This window comes from Amblyomma maculatum, chromosome 10 (assembly GCF_055883805.1).
Source record: "Amblyomma maculatum isolate TAMU_Amacu chromosome 10, ASM5588380v1, whole genome shotgun sequence".
NCBI lineage: Eukaryota > Metazoa > Arthropoda > Arachnida > Ixodida > Ixodidae > Amblyomma > Amblyomma maculatum.
The window spans coordinates 28,557,773-28,581,566 of NC_139353.1; the positions used below are offsets into that span (position 1 = coordinate 28,557,773).

At 47.6% G+C, this 23,794-nt stretch overlaps 1 protein-coding gene across 1 annotated transcript in view; it reads left to right on the forward strand.

The window, feature by feature from the left end:
- Nucleotides 1–6,941: 6,941 nt before the first annotated feature.
- LOC146175989 (uncharacterized) overlaps nt 6,942–23,794 on the forward strand; it is a 63,271-nt gene continuing 46,418 nt past the window's right edge. The window contains exon 1 of the mRNA XM_084581233.1: nt 6,942–7,107. Coding sequence (XP_084437359.1) covers nt 6,942–7,107 — 166 coding nt within the window. The remainder of the gene's footprint in view (nt 7,108–23,794) is intronic.

Consider the following 23,794-nt stretch of genomic DNA (forward strand, 5'->3'; position numbering starts at 1 on the left):
GATGAATCGGGTCAAAAACCACGTCGAAAACGCGTCACACCGGCTGCTAAATCACGTAATGCAGCGCGTTCTGTGAAGGAGGCTTCGCAGAAGTAATGCATTCGATGACTGCCTATAATCTCGTTATGGACAACGCGGTCAACAAGGCATTGTTTTGTGAATAACCTGGTTTACATGCTCACACGCGCACTTCAGCTGGATCCTATACGGGCGAACTGGGCGCTTACGCTGAGAGCTGAAGTAGAAGAGAGCTTAACACACCCCTGCGCTTTCCCCTTCCTCCGCTTCACTGCTCAAACGTCATTCAGAATCTCATGGAGCAGGGCTCAATGTTCGCGAGCGATGCTCTCGATAGCGAGCTAGCGTCGCGTCGACTACAGCCTCGCGGACCTGCCTTTATGGAAGCAGTTCTACGCGAGGAAATCTCTTCTCTTGCGAGCAAAGAACGTGGAAAAACGAGAAAACATAATACTCACTGTACCACTCATTATCGTCGTCATCGTCGTCGTCGTCATCATCATCATCATCATCATCATCAGCCTGACTATACCCATTGCAGGGCGAAGGCCTCTCCCATATTCCTCCAATTAACTCGGTCCTGTGATAGCTGCATCCACTTGACCCCTGCGAACTTATTAACCTTGTCCGCCCACCTAACTTTCTGCCGCCCCCTGCTACTCATTACTTCCCTTGGAATCCAGTTTGTTACTCTAAACGACCATCGGTTATCCTCTCTTCGTACTACATGTCCTGCCTATGCACATTTCTTCTTAATTTCCACTAGAATGTCAGTAACTTGAGTTATATTTTACATAACCCACTCTGCACGCTTCCTATTTTTTAATGTTACCCTTACCATTTTTCGTTGCATAGCCCTCTGAGTTGTCCTCAACTTAAGTAGAACCGTCTTGGTTAGCCTCCACGTTTCAGCCCCACAGGTGAGAAAAGGTAAGATGCAACTGTTGTATACTTTCCTCTTGAGCGATACCGGTAAGCCGCTAGTCATAATCTGCGAGTGCTTGCCAGATGCGCTTCATCCCAATCTTATACTCCTTGTTATTTCCCTTTAATGATCCAGATCTGCGGTTACTACCTGCCCTAATGTACAGTGGTGAGCAGCCTTGTCTAGAGCGCACCGACGGCGCTATGCGGAGCAAGTCAGTGACATCTAATGTTAGGCTCTGGGTATGAGTTATGCGTCCAGTGCGCATGCGCGGCAAATCAAAGCGATGCCTGCTCACCGCTTCCTTATCCAGCCACTCCGTTGCGATTATCTTTTGCGCCGTTAGGGCGGCGCTGCCTGCATTTTTGAGGCTGTAACGGTCACCAGCGCGTCGCGATGCCGCAGTGTTCCTCGAGTATCAAAACGGCCAGATAAGCAAGCGCGAGCAATAGCGGTTTAACGCGCGTTCCTGCATACACAGCACTCGCCGCCCCGGTGATTTCCCCTTGGAGGATGTCAAGTCCCTAGATCTGTACGGATACCAAATGCGGTGTCCCATGTAGCTGATAGGTCAATGCAAGGACTTGAAAAAACAGCGCCTGCACCGCATTAAGCAACCAACTAGGCCCAATTCTCGAACTCTTAGCCTGGTGCGTGTCTGAAACGCACGATCATCTCTTATCACTTGCTCTTGCTTTTGAATTGAGCGACCACAAGATATCACTGCTCTTGCTTGTCTAGCCGCTTCGTGATTCGCGCGAAACGCGTTGGTTTTCCGACCGCTGTTGCATATCAGGCGCCTACCTGGCGGCATGATGCGCAAGCACTGAGCAGAAATGAGGCCGTGGACACGCGAGCAGGCAACACTTTATTTTGGCCACGCATGCGCACGGAACGTATAACTCAAACCCAAGGCCTAACGTTAGATGGCGCTGACTTGCTCCGCGGAGCATCGTCGGCGCGCTCTAGACAAGGCTGCTCACCACTGTACTACTGAACTTTGATAAATGATTACATTTTGCGAAGCTTTAATGTATACGTTTCTGTAAAGTTGCAAATAAACGTGCAGTGGAGGACTGGAGGTTGATTTCAGCTGGCTTTTCTGTCCCTCCCGCACAAAAGCAACAAGCAGCGACTTGCATCTATGTCACAGCGGCCGCCATCTCTGTGGTCAGAAAACGCACTGAAAAGCGAGGCGTATTGCTAATCAGCTTATCGCCAACCGGTTCCCACCTAAACGGTAGACGCTATAGACTTTGCGCATAAAGACATCTGCGGGATGTCATGTGCGGGTGTGCCGCCACAGCCCCGTATTTCGAATGGCGTGCGAGATGGCCAATTTAGCGAGCTACAACGGAGCGTTGCCATCGTTTTTCCCGAGTTTTGCAAAAACTGATAAGCTATGCGAATGTTCATCCACAAGTCTAACTACAACCATGCGTTTTACTGCAACGTTCAAAAAGTTGAAATAATTCACTTAACCATAAACTTTACCATGTAAATGAATTCACCTCACGTCCATAAGCGTGCGCAGGGTTCTACGTTAGAGGGAGCGAAGTATCCTTAGTGTTCCCGGAGACTGTGATGGGGTCCGATTGATTAGATTGGGCGAGACACTGATGAAGCGAGTCGGTTAGTTAAGCCGCCATGTTTTATTCCATAGTGGCCAACAGAGTGGTACCATTCGGCTAGATGCCGATTACAAACACTACAGTATCACCGCAGCGGCCCCCATCCCTCTTCAAGGCCCCTACATCCAAAACACAGCGCAAAGATGAGGAATGGCAATAGAACATTTATTTTGATGTGATAGAATAGCAACACATACAAAATACTCAAAGCGAGCTTTGCCGGGGATGCAGAATTGCTCCTTAATTAAGTCCCCGGCTTTCCGGAGGTAAGGCAGCTTTGAACGCAACAGACGAGTCCTCGGCCGCCAGTATAGCAAAAATATCTACATGACCATAACCAATAAGGTATGGAGATGAACTTGGCGCCCCCCCCTAAAATAATTATGAGGGGCGGCCACCCCACTGCCCCCCCCCCCCCACACACACACACACTCCTCTGCGCACGGCTATGCTTACGTCTGTCAACGTCAACACTGCATGGTACAACTGCGCCGCAAAACGATCTTCGTCTGCTTTCCATCCAAACCCGTATATCCAAAGAACGGCGGCCCACGTGGTTCATGAGCTCTCTTAGTGATGGTGGCCAGTTGTTCATGAGGTAACCTAACAATTAAGTGATGTCAAAAATTCCTGGAGCACGTTATAAATCACTTTCCGAACGCGCAGTGTTTGCACCCGCAGGTTTTCTCCCAGACCGCTGTCTAGCGCCAGCCGTTTTTGCACAATCACATTTGTTGAAATACCGCAGTGCAACTAGTCGCGGAGTCTTGACAGTCGCCAGGAGTAATGCCTCGGCAGCATACAACGACTGAGTCTCTTCTCACCCGTGAAGAACAGTGATGGAGGCCAGTTGTTCATGAGGTAACGTAACAATTAAGTGATGTCGAAAATTCCTGGAGCACGTTATAAATGACTTTTCGAACGCGCAGTGTTTGCACTCACAGGTTTTCATGCAGACCGCTGTCTATCGCCAGCCGTTTTTGCACAATCACCTTTGTTAAAATACCGCAGTGCAACTAGTCGCGGAGTCATGACATTCGCCATGAGGAATGCCTCGGCAGCATACAACCTACTGAGTCTCTTCTCCCCCATGAAGAATCTGCCATCTGGTCTCATATAATAGCCCTCACTGGGCTCAGCCCTCCATTTTCTGCGCCTGCGTCCTGCCCTACAGACCTGTTCTTTCTCTCTATCGACGCCGATCTTCCTTCCCCGCAATGGACGCAGCTTTTTAACCTCCTTCTCCAGTTCCGCTCGTCCTTCGACTGTCATCAGAGTTCCCTGTGCAAAACTTCTACTGTCACCCATCATGTCGTCACCGGCAACCACGCACCAGTGTGGTAGCGCCTTCTACCGTGTATCTGCAATTGAGCGCAAGACTATGGAAGAGCAAGTCGACAAAATGATCCAAGACGGCGTGATTCAGCCCTCTAGTAGCTCTTGGGCTTCGCCTGTTGTGCTCGTCAAAAAGAAAGATGGCTCCATCCGCTTTTGTGTAGATTGCCGCCACCTTGTTGTGCGGCAATCTACTAGACTGTGCGCAAGGGCGTCTACTCTCTTTCACGCATCGATGACTCTCTGGACTGTTTGCAACGGCAATCTAGACTCTTTTCTTCCCTCGATCTACGTTCCGGTTATTGGCAGGTCCTCATGGAAGCGGCCGACCACCTCCAAACCGCTCTTGTAACCCTTGATGGCTTATACGAATTTACAGTTATGCCTTTGGCCCTTTGTAATGTGCCTGCAACATTTGAGAGAATGACGGACATCATTCGGCGTAGACTGAAATGGAAGAGGTGGCTCTGCTATGTCAGGATAGCTAAGCGGGTGAGTTAGTGATACATTTTCAAAAAAAAAAACAGCATGAACAAACGGGGACGAAAGGAAGAAAACACAGGAACAAGCGCTGATTCTCAACTAACATTTAATCACAGGAAACACGCTTAAATAAGGAAACCGAAAACAATAAAACACCAAAACCTGAACGCACGTGCTACTATGTGATATTCAGATATGCAACCTCACAGTCACGCAGGAGCAGGGATGGTTTGCTGACACACAATCTTGCTTTCTTTACCATATTGTACGCCTCGATGATTTCCCTGGTCAACTGGTCGGGGTGTTTGTACAAAATGTCAGTAAAAAGCAAGGACGGAAAACAGGATTGACAATCGGCAATGATCAACTAGATTAGTGGAGTGATTAGATTCTAATGAGCTGAGATGTTCTCTGAGTCGTGTGTTAATACATCGTCCCGTTTGCCCCATGTATATCTGACCACAGGACACGGGGATTTTATAAACTACCCCTTTGGAGCACGGCACAACTCTCTTATCGTACTTAACGCCACAAGACGCTACTGATTTATTAGGATTGTGGGACTTATTTTCTACTACTGAGCAAATTTTATTGACCTTATTAGGGGCCGAAAAAACAACATCAACTTCATACCTATGGGCCACATTTTTAAGACCATGAGAAAGGCGATGTACATAGGGAAGGACTGCGAACTTTCTCCGTTTCTGTTCTTTCTGTGAAGACGGCAGCAATGCCGGCGATTTAAGCTTTTAAATATTTTATTATAACCCAAAGTGATAAGCTTAGCTGGATAACCTGCTTCCCCAAGTCTCTTAGCCTCATTATCGAAACTTTGTTTCATAGCATGGTGACAGGATTTTGACTACGCAGATGACAATGATGAAACAACAATTCCACATTTCACTATGCGACTTATAGTTCAGCAGCGGTTTATTGGCTCGTGATGCGCAATTCCAACGCATGTGTCCCTTCCCTTCAGTCAAACAGAAATCTAAGAATTGTATCTAGTTATCAACCGGTACCTCAGTAGTGAACTGCTAACCCTATGCATTAGCTTTGAAAACTTCTAACACTGTAGACATGTGCCTAGCAAAGTCCGTTTTTTCAATGAGAATAAAAAAAATCATCGACGTATCTGAAAATTCGGGACGGCATCCCAGCCATATCTTTCTGGATACCTCGACCCACGAATGACAGAAAAATATCACTAAGCGCAGGCGCTACTCTAGATCCAATACCCAATTTTAGTTGAGAGTCAGCGCTTGTTCCTGTGTTTTCTTCCCTTCGTCCCCATTTGTTCACGCTGTTTTTTGGAAAATCTGCTACCTCGATGACATTGTCGTCTTTTCTCCAGATTTCGACACCCACCTCTATCGCCTGAATCACGTCTTTATCTCTCTGATGTCTGCTTGCAGCTAAACAAAAAGAAATGTTATTTTGCCGCTCGTCAACCATCGTATGACACGTTGTCTCTAAGGAAGACGTCTTTCTATGCTTACCCAGCTAAACTTCATGCTGCCGCTGCCTTTTACAAGCCTACTTCTGTAAAAAACCTACGCAGCTTCCTTGTTCTGTGCCCTATTTCCGTAGGTTTATTTGAAACTGCTTCGATTGCTGCCTCCTTAACACAACTTCTATCCGGCAGTTCCGACTTTTCGCAATGGTCGCCTGTATGCGATAATGCGTTTTATACCTTGCGCTGCATTATCACTGCACCGCTCATCCTGCCGTCATTTCGGCCCGGCAGCCTAACACCGACGCTTATAGTTTTAGTCTCGGCGCTGTACTCGCACAGCGCAAACCTGGCTTTGCTGAGTACGTTCTCATAAATGCTGCGCTGCTTAGTTGTACACGGACAAAGGAACTGGAAAAACGCTGAGGTTAAGCGTTTGTCCAGTTCCTTTGTCCGTGTACAACAAGCAGCGCAGCATTTATGAGAAGATGTTCCAACTAGCCCAGTCTCAAGCACTTCTTAACTGAGTACGTTGTCGCCTATGCAAGCCGCACCCTCTGGAATCCAGAGTCCAATTACTATAGCAACCAGAAAAGAGTGCTTGGCTATCATTGGGGTCCTTATCAAATTACGCCGTTATCTCTAGGGCCGCTCTTTTGACGTCGTGATGGACCACCACGTGCTTTGCTGGCTATCCTCCCTGAAAAACCCCTCCGTCCGCCTCACAAGATGGACTCAGCGTATGCAGGAATATGACGCCTTACAATACATCTCACAATAGGTATCTATACAATATCGCTACAACGCGAACATTGAGCGGAACGTCCGGCGATCCGTCGTAGCTTGTTCCAGCACACGCACAAGCGTCGGAGCGAGCGTTGTGCGGTTGTCGTCATCGTCTTCCTTGAGCGTCAGGCGCTGAAGATTCCGGAGCCGAATGCTGGTCATTTATATTTTTCTGCTCTGCCACACTACCGACGTGCTAGCCTGAGCGCGGCGCGTGAATCCGAGCACCTATACGCAACGCGCAGCTGCGTTCCGCGCCACTCCAGCGGCCGTCTCCGCCACAGTGCTCGCAGCCATTCAAGCTGCCGACATGGTATACCAAGTCGAAGGTTTCTCCATCAGCCATGCCGAGCTTGAAGCTGACTCACACCGGGTACTTGTCATGAAGGCACCCTGTGCAGCTGGGGCCCATCATCTCACCGTCTCGCCACCGCCTGCCTCGTCCATTACTCCAGCTCTACCACCATCACCAACAAGTGCCCACCATTAGGGGGTACTGCCTTTCTCCACCACGCTTCGCTTCCTCGTCTCCCAGCGGAGGGCTTCGAAATAGTCTTCAGACTCGGAGGGGGCTTGACGCTTGACTTCCGCACTACCACTAACAGAGCCCTGCTCCAAATTCTCTACACCTTTGCTTCCATCGTTTACGACACCACCCGCACTGCCGACGATGTACGAATCAACCAGCACAAAAATTTCAAGACACTTAGGATCACGTACGTGCATGAAGGCGAAAGCTTGCTTGCGGTGCGGTATTACCGATTACCACGTTTCCTCCTATTGTGCGCGCACTTGACTAGGCAGCTTAACCGTCCGTGCTTTTTCTGCTTCTGTGGCAACGTTCTCCACTATTCCTACCCCTCTGGGACAGTGTCACACTTCCCTCCCATCTACGAAAATGCCCGCTATGCTAGGTCACGTGGTGTGGTGAGGTGACTAAGGCATGCAATCGGAGGCACATATGTCGGTTAGAATCCCCAGTGTTAGCTTAACTGTCAGTTGCATGACAGGCAGACGCCACCCGGGACTCTGCATGCAAGTTTGATATGGAAGATGACAAAACCTGGCGCCACACAGAGGTCCGCTAGTGGCGTCAAATGGCGCGCCAGAGGCGACAGGGGAGGCAAGTGCGCTGCCACAGGAGTATCATCTTGTGCATGCCGTTGTCTCACTCTTCACTTCGGTAGCTCGGCAACGGCTGGCGTTACAGTTGCTATTGAAACTATCACGCGAGCAAGCTACGAAGATATGGATCGTGGGGCACGAAGATCAGATATCGGGTCTTTATTATATCTCGTTACGACATACTATACCCTCAACCACTTTACCCTAGTTACCACAATGAACATTTGACTTATGATGTTCCGGCACGGGAATTCTGGTATCACCATTTCCAGAGACGTTTTCTGCATTACATGAAACTTTCGCCCTAATGGCTATATCGCTAAGCCGCGTGCTTGTCTCTATCTCCAGACCTCTGAACTCCACATGTGTCTCGTCTCTTACCTTCTTCGTACTTGTATAGCTGCCCTGACAACACTGTCCTCGCCATTATATGCAACACAGTGGGCTCCAGAACGCAGGACGAGATAGTCCAATGCCTACAATCTATGGATGTCAAACTCCCTACGCTATCGCTGATGCTTTAGATAGCGCTCTAAATCCAACATAACCGTCGACACACCCACCGTAACCCGTACCATCGTCCTCAACTTCGAGACCTACAGCTGCCTCCTGTTCCTCCCAAAAACCGAGACCTTCAGGAAATGTTTGTATCTTGGCCACTGCCCGAAATTTGCGCCAAGCCCAAGTCTGCCTTCTGCCAACGCTTCAGCCAGACCTAAAATGCAGTCGTGCCCCCACCTGCGTCCTCTGCTGCACTCTGTGGAAGCGGGTCCATGTGACGAGCTCGCATCCATGCAGCGCCCACTTCGACCTGAACGGCCCGTCGTGATCTCCGGCCATCTTCAAGCTCCAGCTTTCCCAACTAGAGCCTCCCAGCGGGCCTATCCTCAAGACTGCAGCCTTCCCGTCACTGCTGTGTATTCCACGGTGCTCGGTCTGCCAGCCGCCACCGCCCCGTCTCCTTCCAGAGTCTGCCCCAGTGCGAGGTGTATACCGCCCTTTCTCATCAGTAATCATCAGTAATTCCACCACCACCAACGACGTCACCAATAAGCTGGAAATCGGAGCCCCACAAGCTCCCAAATGATGGCCCTCGAGGCCATCAATTGGGGAACTGCCACCCCCAGGAACTGCCACTCCCTCGTGTCCGCAGTAGTTGCGAATGAGAAGAGGTAGAGGTTAATGAGTGGTGTCAATCGATTGAGGGTGACGTAATGTTGTGTCCGGAAAAAGTATTTAGACCAAAAAGGTAATTAGGTAATTAATTAGAGGCAAAAAAATGTAAAAGTAAAGGCGAAAGTGGTCTCATTAGCCAATGGCTTAGCGCCACATTTGAATGTATCAAATACTAAAATAGTTAATTAAATCAGTCAATTAGGGTGACGGCAAGATGTATCAAATACTAAATAGATAATTAAATCAGTCAATTAAGGTGACGTCAAGGATGTGACTTCACGCAACCTGAAGTCGAGCAAAAAAAAAGGGCACATGAAGGGATTGGCGCAGAATTTGATAGTACCAGACTAAAATAAGTCAGTCAGTTAGGGTGACGTCAAGAATGTGACGTCACGCAACCGGAAGTAGAGCCGAAAAAGGGCATATGAAGGAATTGGCGCGCAATTTGAAAGTACCAAAGACTAAAATATGTAAACAAGAAGTGAATTAAGCAAATAGAAGCCACTAAAAAGAACCAACAACAGCATCCATGCTTTCTTATTACTCCAATGCAGATTCTGCTGTGCTCTTTAATTTTTTACATGTAGGTGCTCCATTCTCGCCTCTTGCAACCTTGTGGACGTTGTCGCTTTAAAGACCGGTCGCAAATTAGCTCCTGTCTTGTAATGCAACTTATGCACTCACAATATCTACCTCTTGGAAAAAAATATTCACTCAGGTTTATTACTCCATGAAATGATTCCCGTGCTGCGCTTCAGTCTGCCGATTACTCCTTCTGTAACCCCGACTTGTGGCATGGCGGCCTTTTCTGTGCAAGTTTTGTTTTTGACGACTGTGGGCCATATTTTTCTTCGGTTCAAGTTCTCAGTATTTTGGTGTTCTAACTCGTTTCAGAAGCGCCCCACTGTGTTAGCTCAGTGGTCAGGTCGCTCGACTGCAGATCCCAAGGACGCAGGGTCGATCCCGGTAGTGGCGACCGGTTTTCGACGGTGGTGGGAAACATTTATTCGCTATTTTGCACAAGGGGTTGTTTGGGACTAAGCCTTATTGACCCAGGTCCTCACAATTCGAGCTCCTATTCCGGATCCCCAATGGCGTCTAACGCCGCTAGCGCCCTATAGCGACCAAGGTCCGTTGGGACTTTAGGTCAGGACAGCTCAGCGGTGCCGCCTCGCAGACCTCCCTAGAAGAGTGGGTTATACATTCAAAGACATAACTACATATTATAAGGACAGGGCTTCTAGATGAGCTAGATAACACATCAACGACCTATGGTTACAGAGCACTCTGAAAGGCCTTCTACTGGGACGTTACCGAATATCCGGGAGGCTTATCGACCAGCGATTACCCCCGCCAACCTTCCTGCACCGGCAGACGTCGCCGGCGTAATGGTTGGACCCAAAAACGGGATTATACGCCTTGCAACCGGCTCGTACGACTGCCCTCTATTTCCTGCAGCAGTCGCGCGGATTGCAGTGTTATACAGGCGCTTACTGCGCCCCGATGCGTAAGCGTCTTGGTTGCGGGCAGGTTTATAACAGACCTTATTCCTCCTCGAATGCTGCTGCCTCCAGAAAATGAAGAATAAAAGGCTCGCAGGCCGTGGTAAGCGAGCCGAGTCGTGTGCGCAGGGAGGTTGCTGTTAGAGGGAAGGGAGGGGGCGGTTCAGGTTGGAAGCCGCAGTATTTCGGATGGGGCTGCGGTGCGAGCGCGATCACGTGACCCCGTATCGCCCAATGGGAGCAGCAGCCGGAGGCAGCAGAGAGTCTCTCCATGGCGGAAACGGGCCGTCGACTCGAGGCGGCGTCCCGAAAATTGGGTCAGCGTTCCAGCGGCGCGGAATCAGCAAAGAAAAGCGAAACTGAACCGAAGGGAACAAGCAAAGGTAAAAGGAAAAGTATGAAAATAAAGAAATAGACGCAGCTCTTAAGGGGGGTTGGAGGGGAAGGAGTGCAAAGTAGAAAGCAAAAGAGAAAGGGAGATTGCGAACGCTTCGAAAAGCTTCTCCTTAAGTGAGGGTGGGGGCCTCCTCGAGGAAAAGTTCCCACAGCACTACTACTAGTCCGAGAGACCACGACCACGCTCAGAACTCACGCACGCACACACACCGTCGCTTTCGAAGACATTCGCCCGCTTGGCGAACGAATACAGAGAGGGAAAGCGAAAGGTGAAAGAGGCACTCAGACTAGCACTGTCTTCTCTTTTTGGTCGTTTTCTTAACATTCGGTTTTGGATTTCGGGCTTCGTATTTCGTGCGCCGTGGGCGCCATCCAGACTCTCCCAGGTGCCCTGCGTCGTCTGCTGCGGGTTACGTCGTCTGCTACTTGCCCCCTCGGTAGTCTGCCAAAATAGACGTCTTCCAAGGCAGTGGTGGTCGTCTAGCCTCCGGTATAGTACGTGATCGCGTTGAAAGGCCTTTTTGGCTTTTTGTTTGCTCATTGTCCGTTAAAATAGACAGGCTGCGAGAGAGAGACATCGCCTCTCGGTTCTGAAATAGACATCTTCAGTGGCAAGAATCTTCGCGGAAAACAGCGTTTTCTTCAAGGACCGGCATTCAACCGTCGTCGGGAGGTCGAAGCACAGTGTCCACCACTTCCAGAGGAGCTTCTTCCAAGCATCAGCCGTCAGCCAGGCTCTGCTACGACAGAAAGCTGCGCGTTATTGTGTGTTGTGTGGTTTCGTAGTGAACGAAGAAGGTTCGTAGTGACCAACGTGGATTACGTGCCGCTTGTGAGACTGTGACCCACCAGGTCACTGGCGTGTTCTCTAGCAGGCGGAAGCAGCCGCCGGGCCTGCTTTTAAGCTCTTCGAGGCGAAGATGCGTGTTCTGCAGCACGTCCCAAGGAGCGTGGCCATGATTCTGCTAGGCGCCATCGTCCTAATTGGTGAGTGTTCCGAGCAAGGCGTGAGTCTATCGTCTCTCGCTCCATACTCTTTCGGTCGATGCCCTCCAACCTGCCGCTCGTGTTGAAACTACTCTAGATTTCAAAGGAATGCTATTCACCAAGTAAAGAAGACCTAACACCGAACAGCCGCGGACTTCTGTTCAATTTTTCTCGTCTCCAGAAGGCAAATGCTTCGATGACCCGCTTTGTCTTCGTCAAGATAGCATCTGGACTGAAAAAGTAACACTTCCTTATGGTGCACGTAAGGATGTTTATCGACCCCAATATCGAATGCACTCCGCCGCCACACTATCTGCGCGCTATATATCAGCGGCGGAAATTGATTTCTACGGTAACGTATCCGGAGCTTTGTACACCACTGAGATGACTTGATGTTGTAGCTATGTTTTCATCAGGAGAAAGTTGTCTGCGGGAGGCTGTTCACTTAAGATTGGTACAAGTCGCTAGGAATGCGATGAGTAAACAAATTATCCATTAGTCGGTATTCAAAAATTGCTGAAAAGCGCGCCGAGCGGTGCGGATAGTTTGGTTTAGTTTTGCCCGATCATGAGATTTATATCTAGAAAGTGCAGCTTTATCAAGGTATGTTGGAAAAAGTTTTGACCCGTGTGGTACATCAAATGGAACAACAACAACAACGACAACAAAACGACAATTGACCATGATTTCGAAGTGGCATAAACTAGTTCTGAGCCAATATTTTTATGATGAAATCACGTTCCTCCCATTTCAAACAAGGTTATAATAGGGTTATACTGACGAGATACCGCTTTCTAAATAAAAAGGTATTATAACAGAAAACGGCGCTTCTGAAAGGAAGACAACAGAGATCAGATTGGGTGTCGGCACCAGTGATCGCTTACTGAAACTTAGTGCGATAGCGTTTAAGTGAGATAATTCGTTCAATAGGGCGATAAACAATATGTGACGCGTCAGATCAGTAGGCCAACTTTTGCATCATTACCACTGCGCACTTCATCACACCGGGTCGGCGAAGGCGAAAAATTAACACTTAAAATTAAACAATGCGTACCCGTGACACTCTACCCCATCCACAGCGTCACATGTTTGAATCGATGCCGCTGAAAAACAAAAAACAAAAAACAAAAAAAAAGCAAAAAAACAACAACAAAGGCTTCAATTCTGAACATCTGAATGCAAGCACTTTTTACTAGACAACTAAACCTCAGAATGCATCAGATGTCATAAGGTAGTAAAGAGAAAAACCTTATGAATTTTATAAGGTTTTTCTTTTTAGTTATGTCAGGTACGTTGATACCTTATCGTCCAGCAAATAAAAATAGCTGCGTGGTCCAAATACGGAAAGAGACCAGACAGTGCTGTTTATCATATATCATTATCAAATCCGGTGTGCTTTAGGCAGGGATCGACGCAGGAGATTAGGATTACGCTAAAGACATTTTTTTTTTTTGCCGTTAAGATCCTTTACGTGATTCGATAAGAAGCTGATGCGTCCTCATGGAGTGAAAAAATGTCGTTTTATAAAACGACATTTTTTATACACGTGAAAACAAGAACAATAACACTCAAAGGTGAAAAAAAAAACAACAAAAAAACAACGACAGAAGCAATCGCTGTAGCTTTTGTGAAGCAAGCACGAAATAATTTTCGCCTTAGTTCTTTGAATGTCTTTTTAGCCATGAATATTCGTGAGTGAAGAAGGTGCCCATTTCAGTGAATATCAAGCTGTAAACCCGCCTGATCTTTTTTCACCAGGACTCTTGTGTGTATAGCACCCAGCGGCAGCGTTTTCTTCAGCAGTTTTTATTAGAACAAGCATTGTATGGTTGAGATCCCTACCGTTCCCTTCTAGAAACTGATGCTAACACATAGATGATATTTGCCAAGTATGGATCCCTTAGTGGCCTGGTTAGAGCAATATGATTTGAGTGACGACCTAAACAATGGAGATTCTGTCTACTCCCCTTTACCCCCATCCATGGCCATGAGCCTTCCTATTCAATAAAGGACAATCAATCAATCAATCAATCAATCAATAAATCAATCAATCAATCAGTCAATCAATCAATCAATCAATCAATCAATCAATCAATCAATCAATCAATCAATCAATCAATCAATCAATCAATCAATCAATCAATCGATCAATCAATCAATCAATCAATCAATCAATCAATCAATCAATCAATCAGTGGTTGAGAGGAACGACGAAGACAGCATTTTAACGCTCATTGCGAAAAGCTGAGAGGGAATGAAATAGTTATGCTTTTTTTCCGAACAAATGTGCGCACACCTCGCCTTGTGATAAAGCAGTGCATATCATACGACAAGTGGTTCAGTTCGTATGAGGGGGCCTCAATTATTGCCACTGGCTGAAATGGAGAGTCTGTATTTTGTTCATAATCATCATCATCACCACCATCACCACCATCATAATCATCATCAGCCTGACCCACTGCAGGGCGAAGGCTTCTCCCATATTTCTCCAATTAACCTGGTCCTGTGCTAGCTGCATCCACTTGGCCCCTGCGAACTTCTAACCCCCATCCGCCCACCTAACTTTCTGCCGCCACCTGCTACGATTTCCTTCCATTGGAATTCAATTTGTTACCCTAAGCGACCATCGGTTATCATCTCTTCATACTAGTCCTTCCTAGGCCCATTTCTTATTCTTGATTTCTACTGGAATGTCAGTAACTTGAGTTATTTCTCTGACCCACTCTCTCTTAACGTTACCCCTACCATGTTTCGTTCCATAGCCCTCTGCGTTGTCTTTAAGTAGAACCCTCTTCGTTAGCCTCCACGTTTCGGCCCATAGGTGAGTACAGGCAAGATGCAACTGTTGTATACCCTCCTCTTGAGCGAGTTTTGTTACACGCACGGAAGTCAGTGAAGCTCGTCGCTTCCCTTAAGTTCACTTAGATGTTTCTTGTTTATTTGCTGATGCCCAATGAACTGTACGTATCGTCCAACTGAAATAAAAGAAAGAAAGAAAACGTTTTGCCTTTTTTGGCGTGTATTAAATACTTTTTAAATGCTCAGAGGTATGTGCCATTTTGTCTCAGGTCATCATCACCATCATCATCATCATCATCATCATCATCATCATCATCATCATCATCATCATCATCATCATCATCATCATCATCGTCATCACCGTCGTCATCATCATCATCATCATCATCATCATCATCATCAAATGCTCAGATCTATATGGGGGGGGGGGGGGAGTTCGTGAGCTGACCCTACATCATCAGTGTATACCAAATTGTAAGGTTGGTAATAGGGTACTATCGCAAAGAAAAACAAGTGCACCACGAAATCACCTTTAGAGTTTAATTGCAATGTTGGCGAACACTGGAACTAGAAAATTGCGAGGGCGACAACCAAAACCTATCACGTACAACTATATTTAGCGCTTTGTGATAGTGTGAGCCGATGCGGCTTCGCCTGCAAGCTCTTGGGGATGAATTTATAATTTAAATTTCATAATTGACTTGCTTTTCCTGGGATGCATGCAGACAGTGACGATCTGTCTGACCCATCGCACAATATCGACGTTCGCTTTATCATCGGCGTCGGTGAAGCCGGGCTGCTTCATTCAGCGTTTTTTATAGGGCCGCTTGTCATGTTTCGTGTAAGCAAGTTATCGCTGGCGCGCTTCGTGCCGAAGAAGCCGGTCTTTGGAATTTGGGAAACCTCTGCCGACATACGAATGCGTGAGAGGAAGTGCTACATTTTCACACCGCAGGTGTTCAGATTTCTGCCGTTGTTTGACGTGGCAACGATACGGGCAAGGAGTCACGGTTGGATGCTTTAAGATTGAGCCCAAACCAAGCGCACGCGAACACGCGAGCCGAAAAGGCCGCGTTCTTGACGGGGAAAAAAGCTGGTATCGCAAAAGAACGGCTGTATCGGCCCGATGCATGCCAGAGATAAACCTTCGCTTGAAGTTTTAAATCAACCCTCGACGAAACCTGATGGGAGCAGACCAGCTTCGCCCGGGCCGGCGAAAGGCGAGCACCATATCTGTATAGGATAGTTCCGTCGGATAACCACTTTCCGTACGCGCTTCCGTTGCTAGAGCCCGCTGTGAAGCAATCTGTACAACGCTCGCGCGCGCCGTTTTACTTTTTGGAAACCCGTGCTATAAGAACAAAGTTTCTTCCGGCGCCGATTTCCGCCTGTGCTTCCTGCATGGTTGTTTTCAGCTCTGAAACATCGGTGCAAGGAGCGGTCGCCCCAATCGATTCTTCCTCCCTGGAGCTTGCTTTCCTTAGTTCGTGCCGACTGCTCTTCCTGTGCTGGAGGCCTCTTTCTTGGCTCCACGGAATATCCGCATCATCGTCCCAGATGGTGCAATCGCTCAGGCAGTTATGCCAGAGACGCTCTTATTACGCGTTTTTGCTCATAAATGACGGTGAGCATGTAGTGCTATCGCTCCGGACTGCGTCGTTAGTTTCCCGAGTCGTTGTCTTCTGACCGGTAACATTGCGCTGCGCTGCACCAAGATATCGTATTGTTAAATTATTTCCGTACTTCCGTTTCATGGGGAACGTAATTATACGGGTTATTGGTATCGGACGTGAGCTTCTGATCATTCGTAGTTATGATTATAGTGCTCTGCGATTCCATTATGGGCCCCCAGCAAGTCCGGAGCCAACGTTGTGGGCAAAACATTACTAGGACACTAAAACTCCGCCTTAAAGGGAACGGCGCGAGAGCGCAGGAAACCACCGCGCATATAAAGCCCCGATTTGCCTCTTCGACCAAGCGTATGAACGTACAGGTGCGGGCATAAATAAGTAAAAGGATCATGCTTTTTCCGTTCACATTTAAATCACGACTTCTGCACCGGAGATAAGAAAACAATATTTGTCCAAGTGATAAGGCACTGGCGTTTACTACCAGTTCGCACATACTATGACTGCCAGTTTCAATTACGCAACATGCGAAAAGTTTTTGAAGGAAATTGCGTGCTCCGTTTATCATGAGAGGTATCATGAGGTCATCATGAGGTATCACGCACATTCTAGTGGAAATTAAGAAGAAGAAATGGACATGAGCAGGACATGTATTGCGAAGAGAGGATAACCGATGGTCGCTTATGGTAACAAACTGGATTCCAAGGGAAAGAAAGCGTAGTAGGGGGCGGCAGAAAGCTAGGTGGGCGGATGAGATTAAGAAGTTCGCAGGGGTCAAGTGAATGGAGCTAGCACAGAACCGGGTTAACTGGAGAAATATGGGAGAGGCCTTTGCCCTGCAGTGGGTAAAGTCAGGCTGATGATGATGATGATGATGATGATGCGTGCTCCGTTTACTTTTGTCCGCACCGGTACATGTACATACCTGCGTGGTCTAGAAGTGTACAATGCCTGACTCGGCATCCAAAAAAGCATTGGAAGGTTGATTCTTATTACACCTTCCCGCCTCAAACGAGCTACTTGAAATGGCAGTTCCTTCTAACTTTCTGATGTCGTGCGGTCTCGTTAGGTCGCACAAACCATCGCATACCCAGTGCTCCGCCATGTCATCTGCCAGCTACCCCCTTGCCAGCGCCATGATCGTGATTGTTGGCTCAACGTCGACGGCGGATTTTAAGGCGAAAACCTTTAATAGATCATGATGTGGACAAAATGTGTCCAGTTTTTTGCGGCTGCTCTGATTGGCCGAGGCGGGATGACGTCATAGAGGTCTCGACCAATCACAGAGCACCACCACAGAATGCGCGAATGCGTGCCTCAAAATGGCAATCAATGATCAAATACTAATTGACTAATTATATGATTAACTAATTACTAATCAAGCAATTAATTGATTGAACAAATAATGACTTATCAATTCAGTGATTATTAGTTACCTACTTAATGACTACTAAGTAATTAAATAATTACTAATTAGTGCCACTTGCGTAGCAGAATGCAGACTCACGCTTTCGCCTTTCACTACTTCAGTCGCTAAAGTCCTTCGTAATTTTTCTGTGTAACGAGCCCTTTAGCTATATCGCGTTAAAAATCACGGGCCTCCCTGCTGGTGGTAGGTGACATAGGCCGTGCACTGACTGGGCATCGCGTTGTGTGACGTCACAAGATCATATGACGTGGCCGCGTTGTCAGATGTTGCCAAATCTGACTCCGCCTTTGAGATGGGAGAGAGATCAGGATACAGCCCTCCAGGACAGTTGGGCGCTGAATTAGACACGATGCCCCTAGCTCAAGCAGGCATGTTCGTATTCCATTACCTACGCAGAGTAGCATGGCAGTGAACTCAGAACGCCGATAATTAAATTCTCTGTTTTTCGTTAAAGAGTTTCTCTCTTTTCTCGCGTCTTTATAGCTACGTTGGGTGGTCTCTCACATAATGGCGTTATTAATTACAATTGCATGCTCATGGGCGTGCGCCGGATAATAGAGGCACAAATATAAACGTAAAGCAGTTAAGCGAATAGAAAAAAAAATGTTTGTACGCTAACGAAAATCAACGGCGAACGGGATCGAGTCCCTAATGTTGTCGAGTAATACCATTAAAGGCGACGTTTAACTGTCCCCCAAATAATTTTGAAGCGAAACACTTCACTAGGCTAGCCAACTACGAGTCTCGCGTGTGCTCCGTCGTTGGCAGGAGCTGCCAACTCGGGTCGCTCCTTTCATATGGGAGGGTGATATCAGAATCAGCCTGCCAGAACTCTTTGCATTCACATTATCCCTAGAACACGCAGACACGTCCATACGACTCAGTTAAAGCGAGACTTTATATGTCGGCTGGGAGCTTACGCTCTCGCTTCATACCCTTAAGGCTGAGGTTAAGTGTCCTCAATAACGTAACGCCCAGCACTAATAGGTTGGAATATGGGGATAGTGTAGCAGGTAAAAGAAGTTTTAGCTTCCATCAGGGTTTAACTAGAGCTAAACCACAGCTATTTCTTTTCTTCCCGTGTACCCGCAGCAACGCTCGATAGCCTCTCTTATTCGGGAAATCTAATACACCAAAACAATCTTGTAAATGCTTTACGAAATGCCTAGTAGCGCGTGATCTTTGCACAGTGCTGATTTGGGCTGTTACTTTTATTGCGAAAGCAATACTGCTAGCACTTCGAGCCTTTGGCGTGTCGTGGCGCCTCCATACATGACCTTGCACGTGACCGTGTGACGTCACGCCAGACCGAGAGACGGGGCCCCAGCTCGCGCCATCGGATGGGGGCGGTGAGTTTTTACAGGAGCCGCAGCGGTGACGTCACGCCATTTTCACGTGACCGTGTGACGTCACGCCAGACCGAGAGACGGGGCCCCAGCTCGCGCCATCCGATGGTGGCGGCGAGTGGCTCGGCTCCTCGCAGCAACAATAGCAACAGCCAAGTAACAATGTATAGCCATAAGTTAATCAAGGGCAATCATGGCACACCACCAGTCGAACAAGGCGCAGCCAAGGGTATTGATTTCGCAGTCTTCCAGGCTTAACCAAGCTAAGCCTTCAGACAACTTTTTTTTCTTAGAGAAAAAAGCGGGAGAAGGGGGGGAGGGGGGAAGGTCCCGAAGCGACTCAGGCTGTAGCGGAGGGCTACGGGAACTTGGACCACTTAGTGATCTTACGTGCACTGACATCGTATAGTACACAACGAGCTCCTTGTATTTGCCTCCATCGAAACGCGGTCGCCTGAGTGGTTGAAGAAACCTGTTAACCTGCTCACGGCTCGTAACGCCCGTAGATACGGTTTTAGCAGCTCGCTGCCTCTCTGCCACGTTTCGGGACTGGGCTTTTAGAAGTTCATCTTCACGCTCATTTGCTGCCCGTTTTCCTTAACGCGTTCACTTGAAAAGTAATAAAGGGGAGCCTAATATATAGAAGAAAGAAAAATCTGCCATTTTCTGACAGTTCGTTGCTCTCGGGAGTAGCACTTAATCCGTCTGCGTCAATTATTTTCGTCGTGCGGGGCGCTCCTGAGCGCTCACATGATATAGTTATCCTCCTCAGACGAAAATCGCTGTTACGCGGGTCACGGCAGGATCCATCAAGAAAAAACAAAAAACGGTTCGTGGTGAAGAAACAAAAATTAATGCCGGAGAGATTAACGACAGAAGGGTACTCGCTTCGAGCCAGGTTTTCGCAAGAATCGCGCTACGAAGTTAGGAAACGGCGTCTTCCTCTTGGCCGTCCTGATTTCTTCTTTGTTTTCCTTTTCCGTCCGGTCACGCGCGCGCGAATCGCTCGCCGCGTTCGGGCTCGAAGGTGCGCCAGTGAGCGGCTAAATCGTTCTTGCATTCTTTTTTTTTTCTTTCGCTTTGCTTATCCGTATGAAGTCGGCGGGAAGCGTAAAAAAGGGCTATTCCTGTCCCAATCCTCACGCGTCGTCTGATGCTTTCGTAGCAGGAAGCGGACAGACGACGAGCAGACGGAACGCGGCGAGATTGTCGTCTGCATGGAGCAGACGCCGCGGGGCACAGTGACCTGATGACGCCATTAATAGCGCCCCTTGCGAAACTTTGCACAGCCCACGTAGTTTGGAAGAAAGTGGCATGCTGCTTGGCTCTACACTTGGAACTTGGGCCTACTGCACATGTTACCAGAGTGAAAAAATTGCAGAAGGAATGGGGGAGGGGGGGGGGGGGGGGCAGGGCGCGACAGCGTTGAATGGCTTCCGTCAGACAGCTTCCCATGCGGACCCCTTATTCGCGCATATGTCCACGATTTATCGCTAATCCCTTACTATGCGCCTGCATTATCTCGCACACGCTCATCAACAAACAGTCGCAAGTCACCACATTATTTAACGACCGTCCAACAGTATAGAAAGCCGTGCTTTAAACTTTTCGACGGAGGCGAAGAGAGGTGGCATCCGTATGCTGTGCGATGTCAGTGCGCGTTAAAAACACCCCAGGTAGTCGAAATTTTCTGAATCGTCTCTCATAGCCTCAGTCGCTTTGGGACGTTAAACCTATACAAACCAAACCAAACCAAACCAAACCAACGTGCTTGCTTTGTCTAGATGTAGTGTGCCAGAATTTTTGGATCCAAAGGGTTCGGGTGCGTTAGACGTCTAACTATCCCATTTGTAAAAAGCTCGTGTTTGCAGTCCCTGCCCTCTTGGCCATGTCATGTGGTCTCGTGATATCACACTTCTCGCCGAAAACTCAGTGCCGCGGTGTGTCAGTGTCAGTAGTCTGTTTAGACCCGTACATCGGAGCACCTGCAGAATATGTGCAACTACCAAGGCTTCCAGGGATGATGAAGAGACTTCACAGGGCAATGAAAAAAAAAAAAAAAATAGATCTTCAGCTAGTGGTTCTGTAAGTGGCTTTTTTCCAAAAGCTGACCCTGTGGCTTGTGGACATTTTTCCAGTCCTATATGTGTTGTGGGACTTAAAGTCAGCGATGATCAACGAGCTGTGAGGCGAATGGTTTCAGGCGACAGCCTTCATAATGGCAAGAGATGGTCATGACCAGCTAGCGTTGCCAGTTCCGTTTAATATAGGCGAATGCGGGCTTCTTTTTTCAGGGAGTCGCTTGCCGCGTTTTTTTTGGGCTTATGCACTTTTTCTGAAAATATTGTTATTTTAGTGCCTGTCACGCGCGTTTGTCGTTAAATATACGCGGTAGAAGTAGTAGTCACAAAGTACGATATTGCCCCTATTCATTCATCACTGTTTTGACGCTTTTCCAGCACTCGTGGTCGTCTATGTCGAAGTGTGTTGCCGGTGTTCTTTGTGCAGAATGGCTTCGAAGTGGGCAAAATATGGCAAACGATATTGTAGAGAGTGGGAAAAGGAAACACAGCTCGAAGAATGGTTACGCTCAGTCACCGGAGATAATAAAAAAATCAGCATGTAAGTATTGCAAGTGTGAAATCCGCGCTCATCATGCCGACGTCGTTTACTGGAACAATGGAAGGAACTCAAGCTTCACTTCACCATCTGCAAGGACAAGTACCGTTGCTATGACGCTGAGATTCTGTCCGAAATGTATCGGGATCCTATCAACAAGCTGTACCTAGTGTTCCTGAACCTACTGCTGCAAGAATTCCCAAGAATCAATAAGCTATTCCAACTTCAAACTGTAAATCAACTGAAACTGGTTGACTGCCTTCAGAACCTTTTCCGGTCATTGATTTGCAGAGTGCTCAACCCGTTGTACATCCCAGCTGCAGGAGAAATACTTTTGGAAGTCAGCCTGGAGGACACTGCGACCTACCTTCCACTTTCTACTGTGGACTTTGGAGTGCTATTCAACATCGAGGTGGCAGCTTCTAAACTTAACGCCGAGCAAGAAAGAGACGTTAAATTGAGATGCCGGGATTTCATTTTTGAGGCTGCAAAGCAAGTGCACCTTAGGTTTTCTCCCAACATTCAGCTTTGGAATTCCATGAAATCATTCTCGCCCGAGAACCGTACTGAGTCAGGTAGAACTGTCCCTTCAGGATGTGCCTCTCCTCAAACTGTTCAAAGGAGATTTAGAACTCCTGGACACTCAGTATAGACAGCTGTGCCTCCTTCCTTGGAAAAAGTAAGCAAAAAGGACGCTCTTCTTTCTGGGTAGAAGGTCTAGATTTCAAGGATGCAAGCGGTGAAAGTTGTTTCAAGGAAATGGCAGAGTTCGCTCTGTAGTTGTTGGCCATGCCCCTCAGCAAAGCCGATGCCGAGCGCGTGTTCTCGCACCTGAACCTGGTGAAGTCGCGCCACCGAAACAGAATGAAGAATCCTATGTTGAGCGGCATCTTGCGCGTACGTGATGGCCTAAAATTTCGAAGTGTTTGCTGCCGGGACTTTCAACCTACATTAAATATGTTACAACATTCAACTCTAAAAACATGTACGGTTCCGAAGCGGACGCGGAGGATTTTCCTGACGAGTCTAACACCTCCGACGATGACTGTTTGTAGTTGAGCCGTGAAATCAAACATACGTTGGAGGAGCCAACAAGTACCTTCATTCATGTATACTGGCAAACGAGCAATGAACAGGATGTAGGCTACCCTGGGGACAATGTTAAAAAGTACATGAGTGTTTTCGCTCATTCTTGTGGATATCGTCACTGTTCAAAATAAAGGGATTTGTTCACCTTCCCTTCGTATTTCTGTGATTATTGGATACTATAATTAAACGATTTTCAAGAATGAGAAAATTTGTTATCGTCCGCTTCTTTTGGGCTTCTTAGTAAAAGTCACGCCGCTTTATTTGGGCTTGTCCTGGGGTGGCTATTTGCTTATTTGATCGGCGGCATCTGGCAACTCTGTGACCAGCCCTTCGCGCTTCGAAGAAGCAGACTTAATTTTAGTTGGTCGCTTGTAGTACATCTTGCTCGGAGTCAGTGAGAGTCGACCTTAACCGGTGCGTAGCATATCTTTATAATATGTAGGGATGCTGTATGAGAAGGTACAGAAATGAAAGCTGGGTGGGTTTGACTGCTCTAAGGTTGGTTAATGAATAATATTTTCGTGCACAAAGGCAAGAAAAAGAAAACACGATTTAATGATGAACCATACCTGCATTGGAATTGTGATATTCTCAACTAATGCTAAATGATTTCCTTATGTTGGCGCACTCTAGCTTTGGCTATCTTCCAGAAGTTTTTTTAATGGCCAAATAATTTACAAGAATCATCATACTTATTATTATCATTAGTCTGGATAAGTTCTTGCAGAATAAATGTTTCTAGACTTAATCGCTAATTAGCCCTGCCCCAAACCAGTCGCGGCCACCATATCACCATCACACACACACACACACACACACACACACACACACACACACACACACACACACACACACACACACACACACACACACACACACACACACACACACACACACACACACACACACACACACACACACACACACACACACACACACACACACACACACACACACACACACACACACACACACACACACACACACACACACACACACACACACACACACACACACACACACACACACACACACACACACACACACACACACACACACACACACAC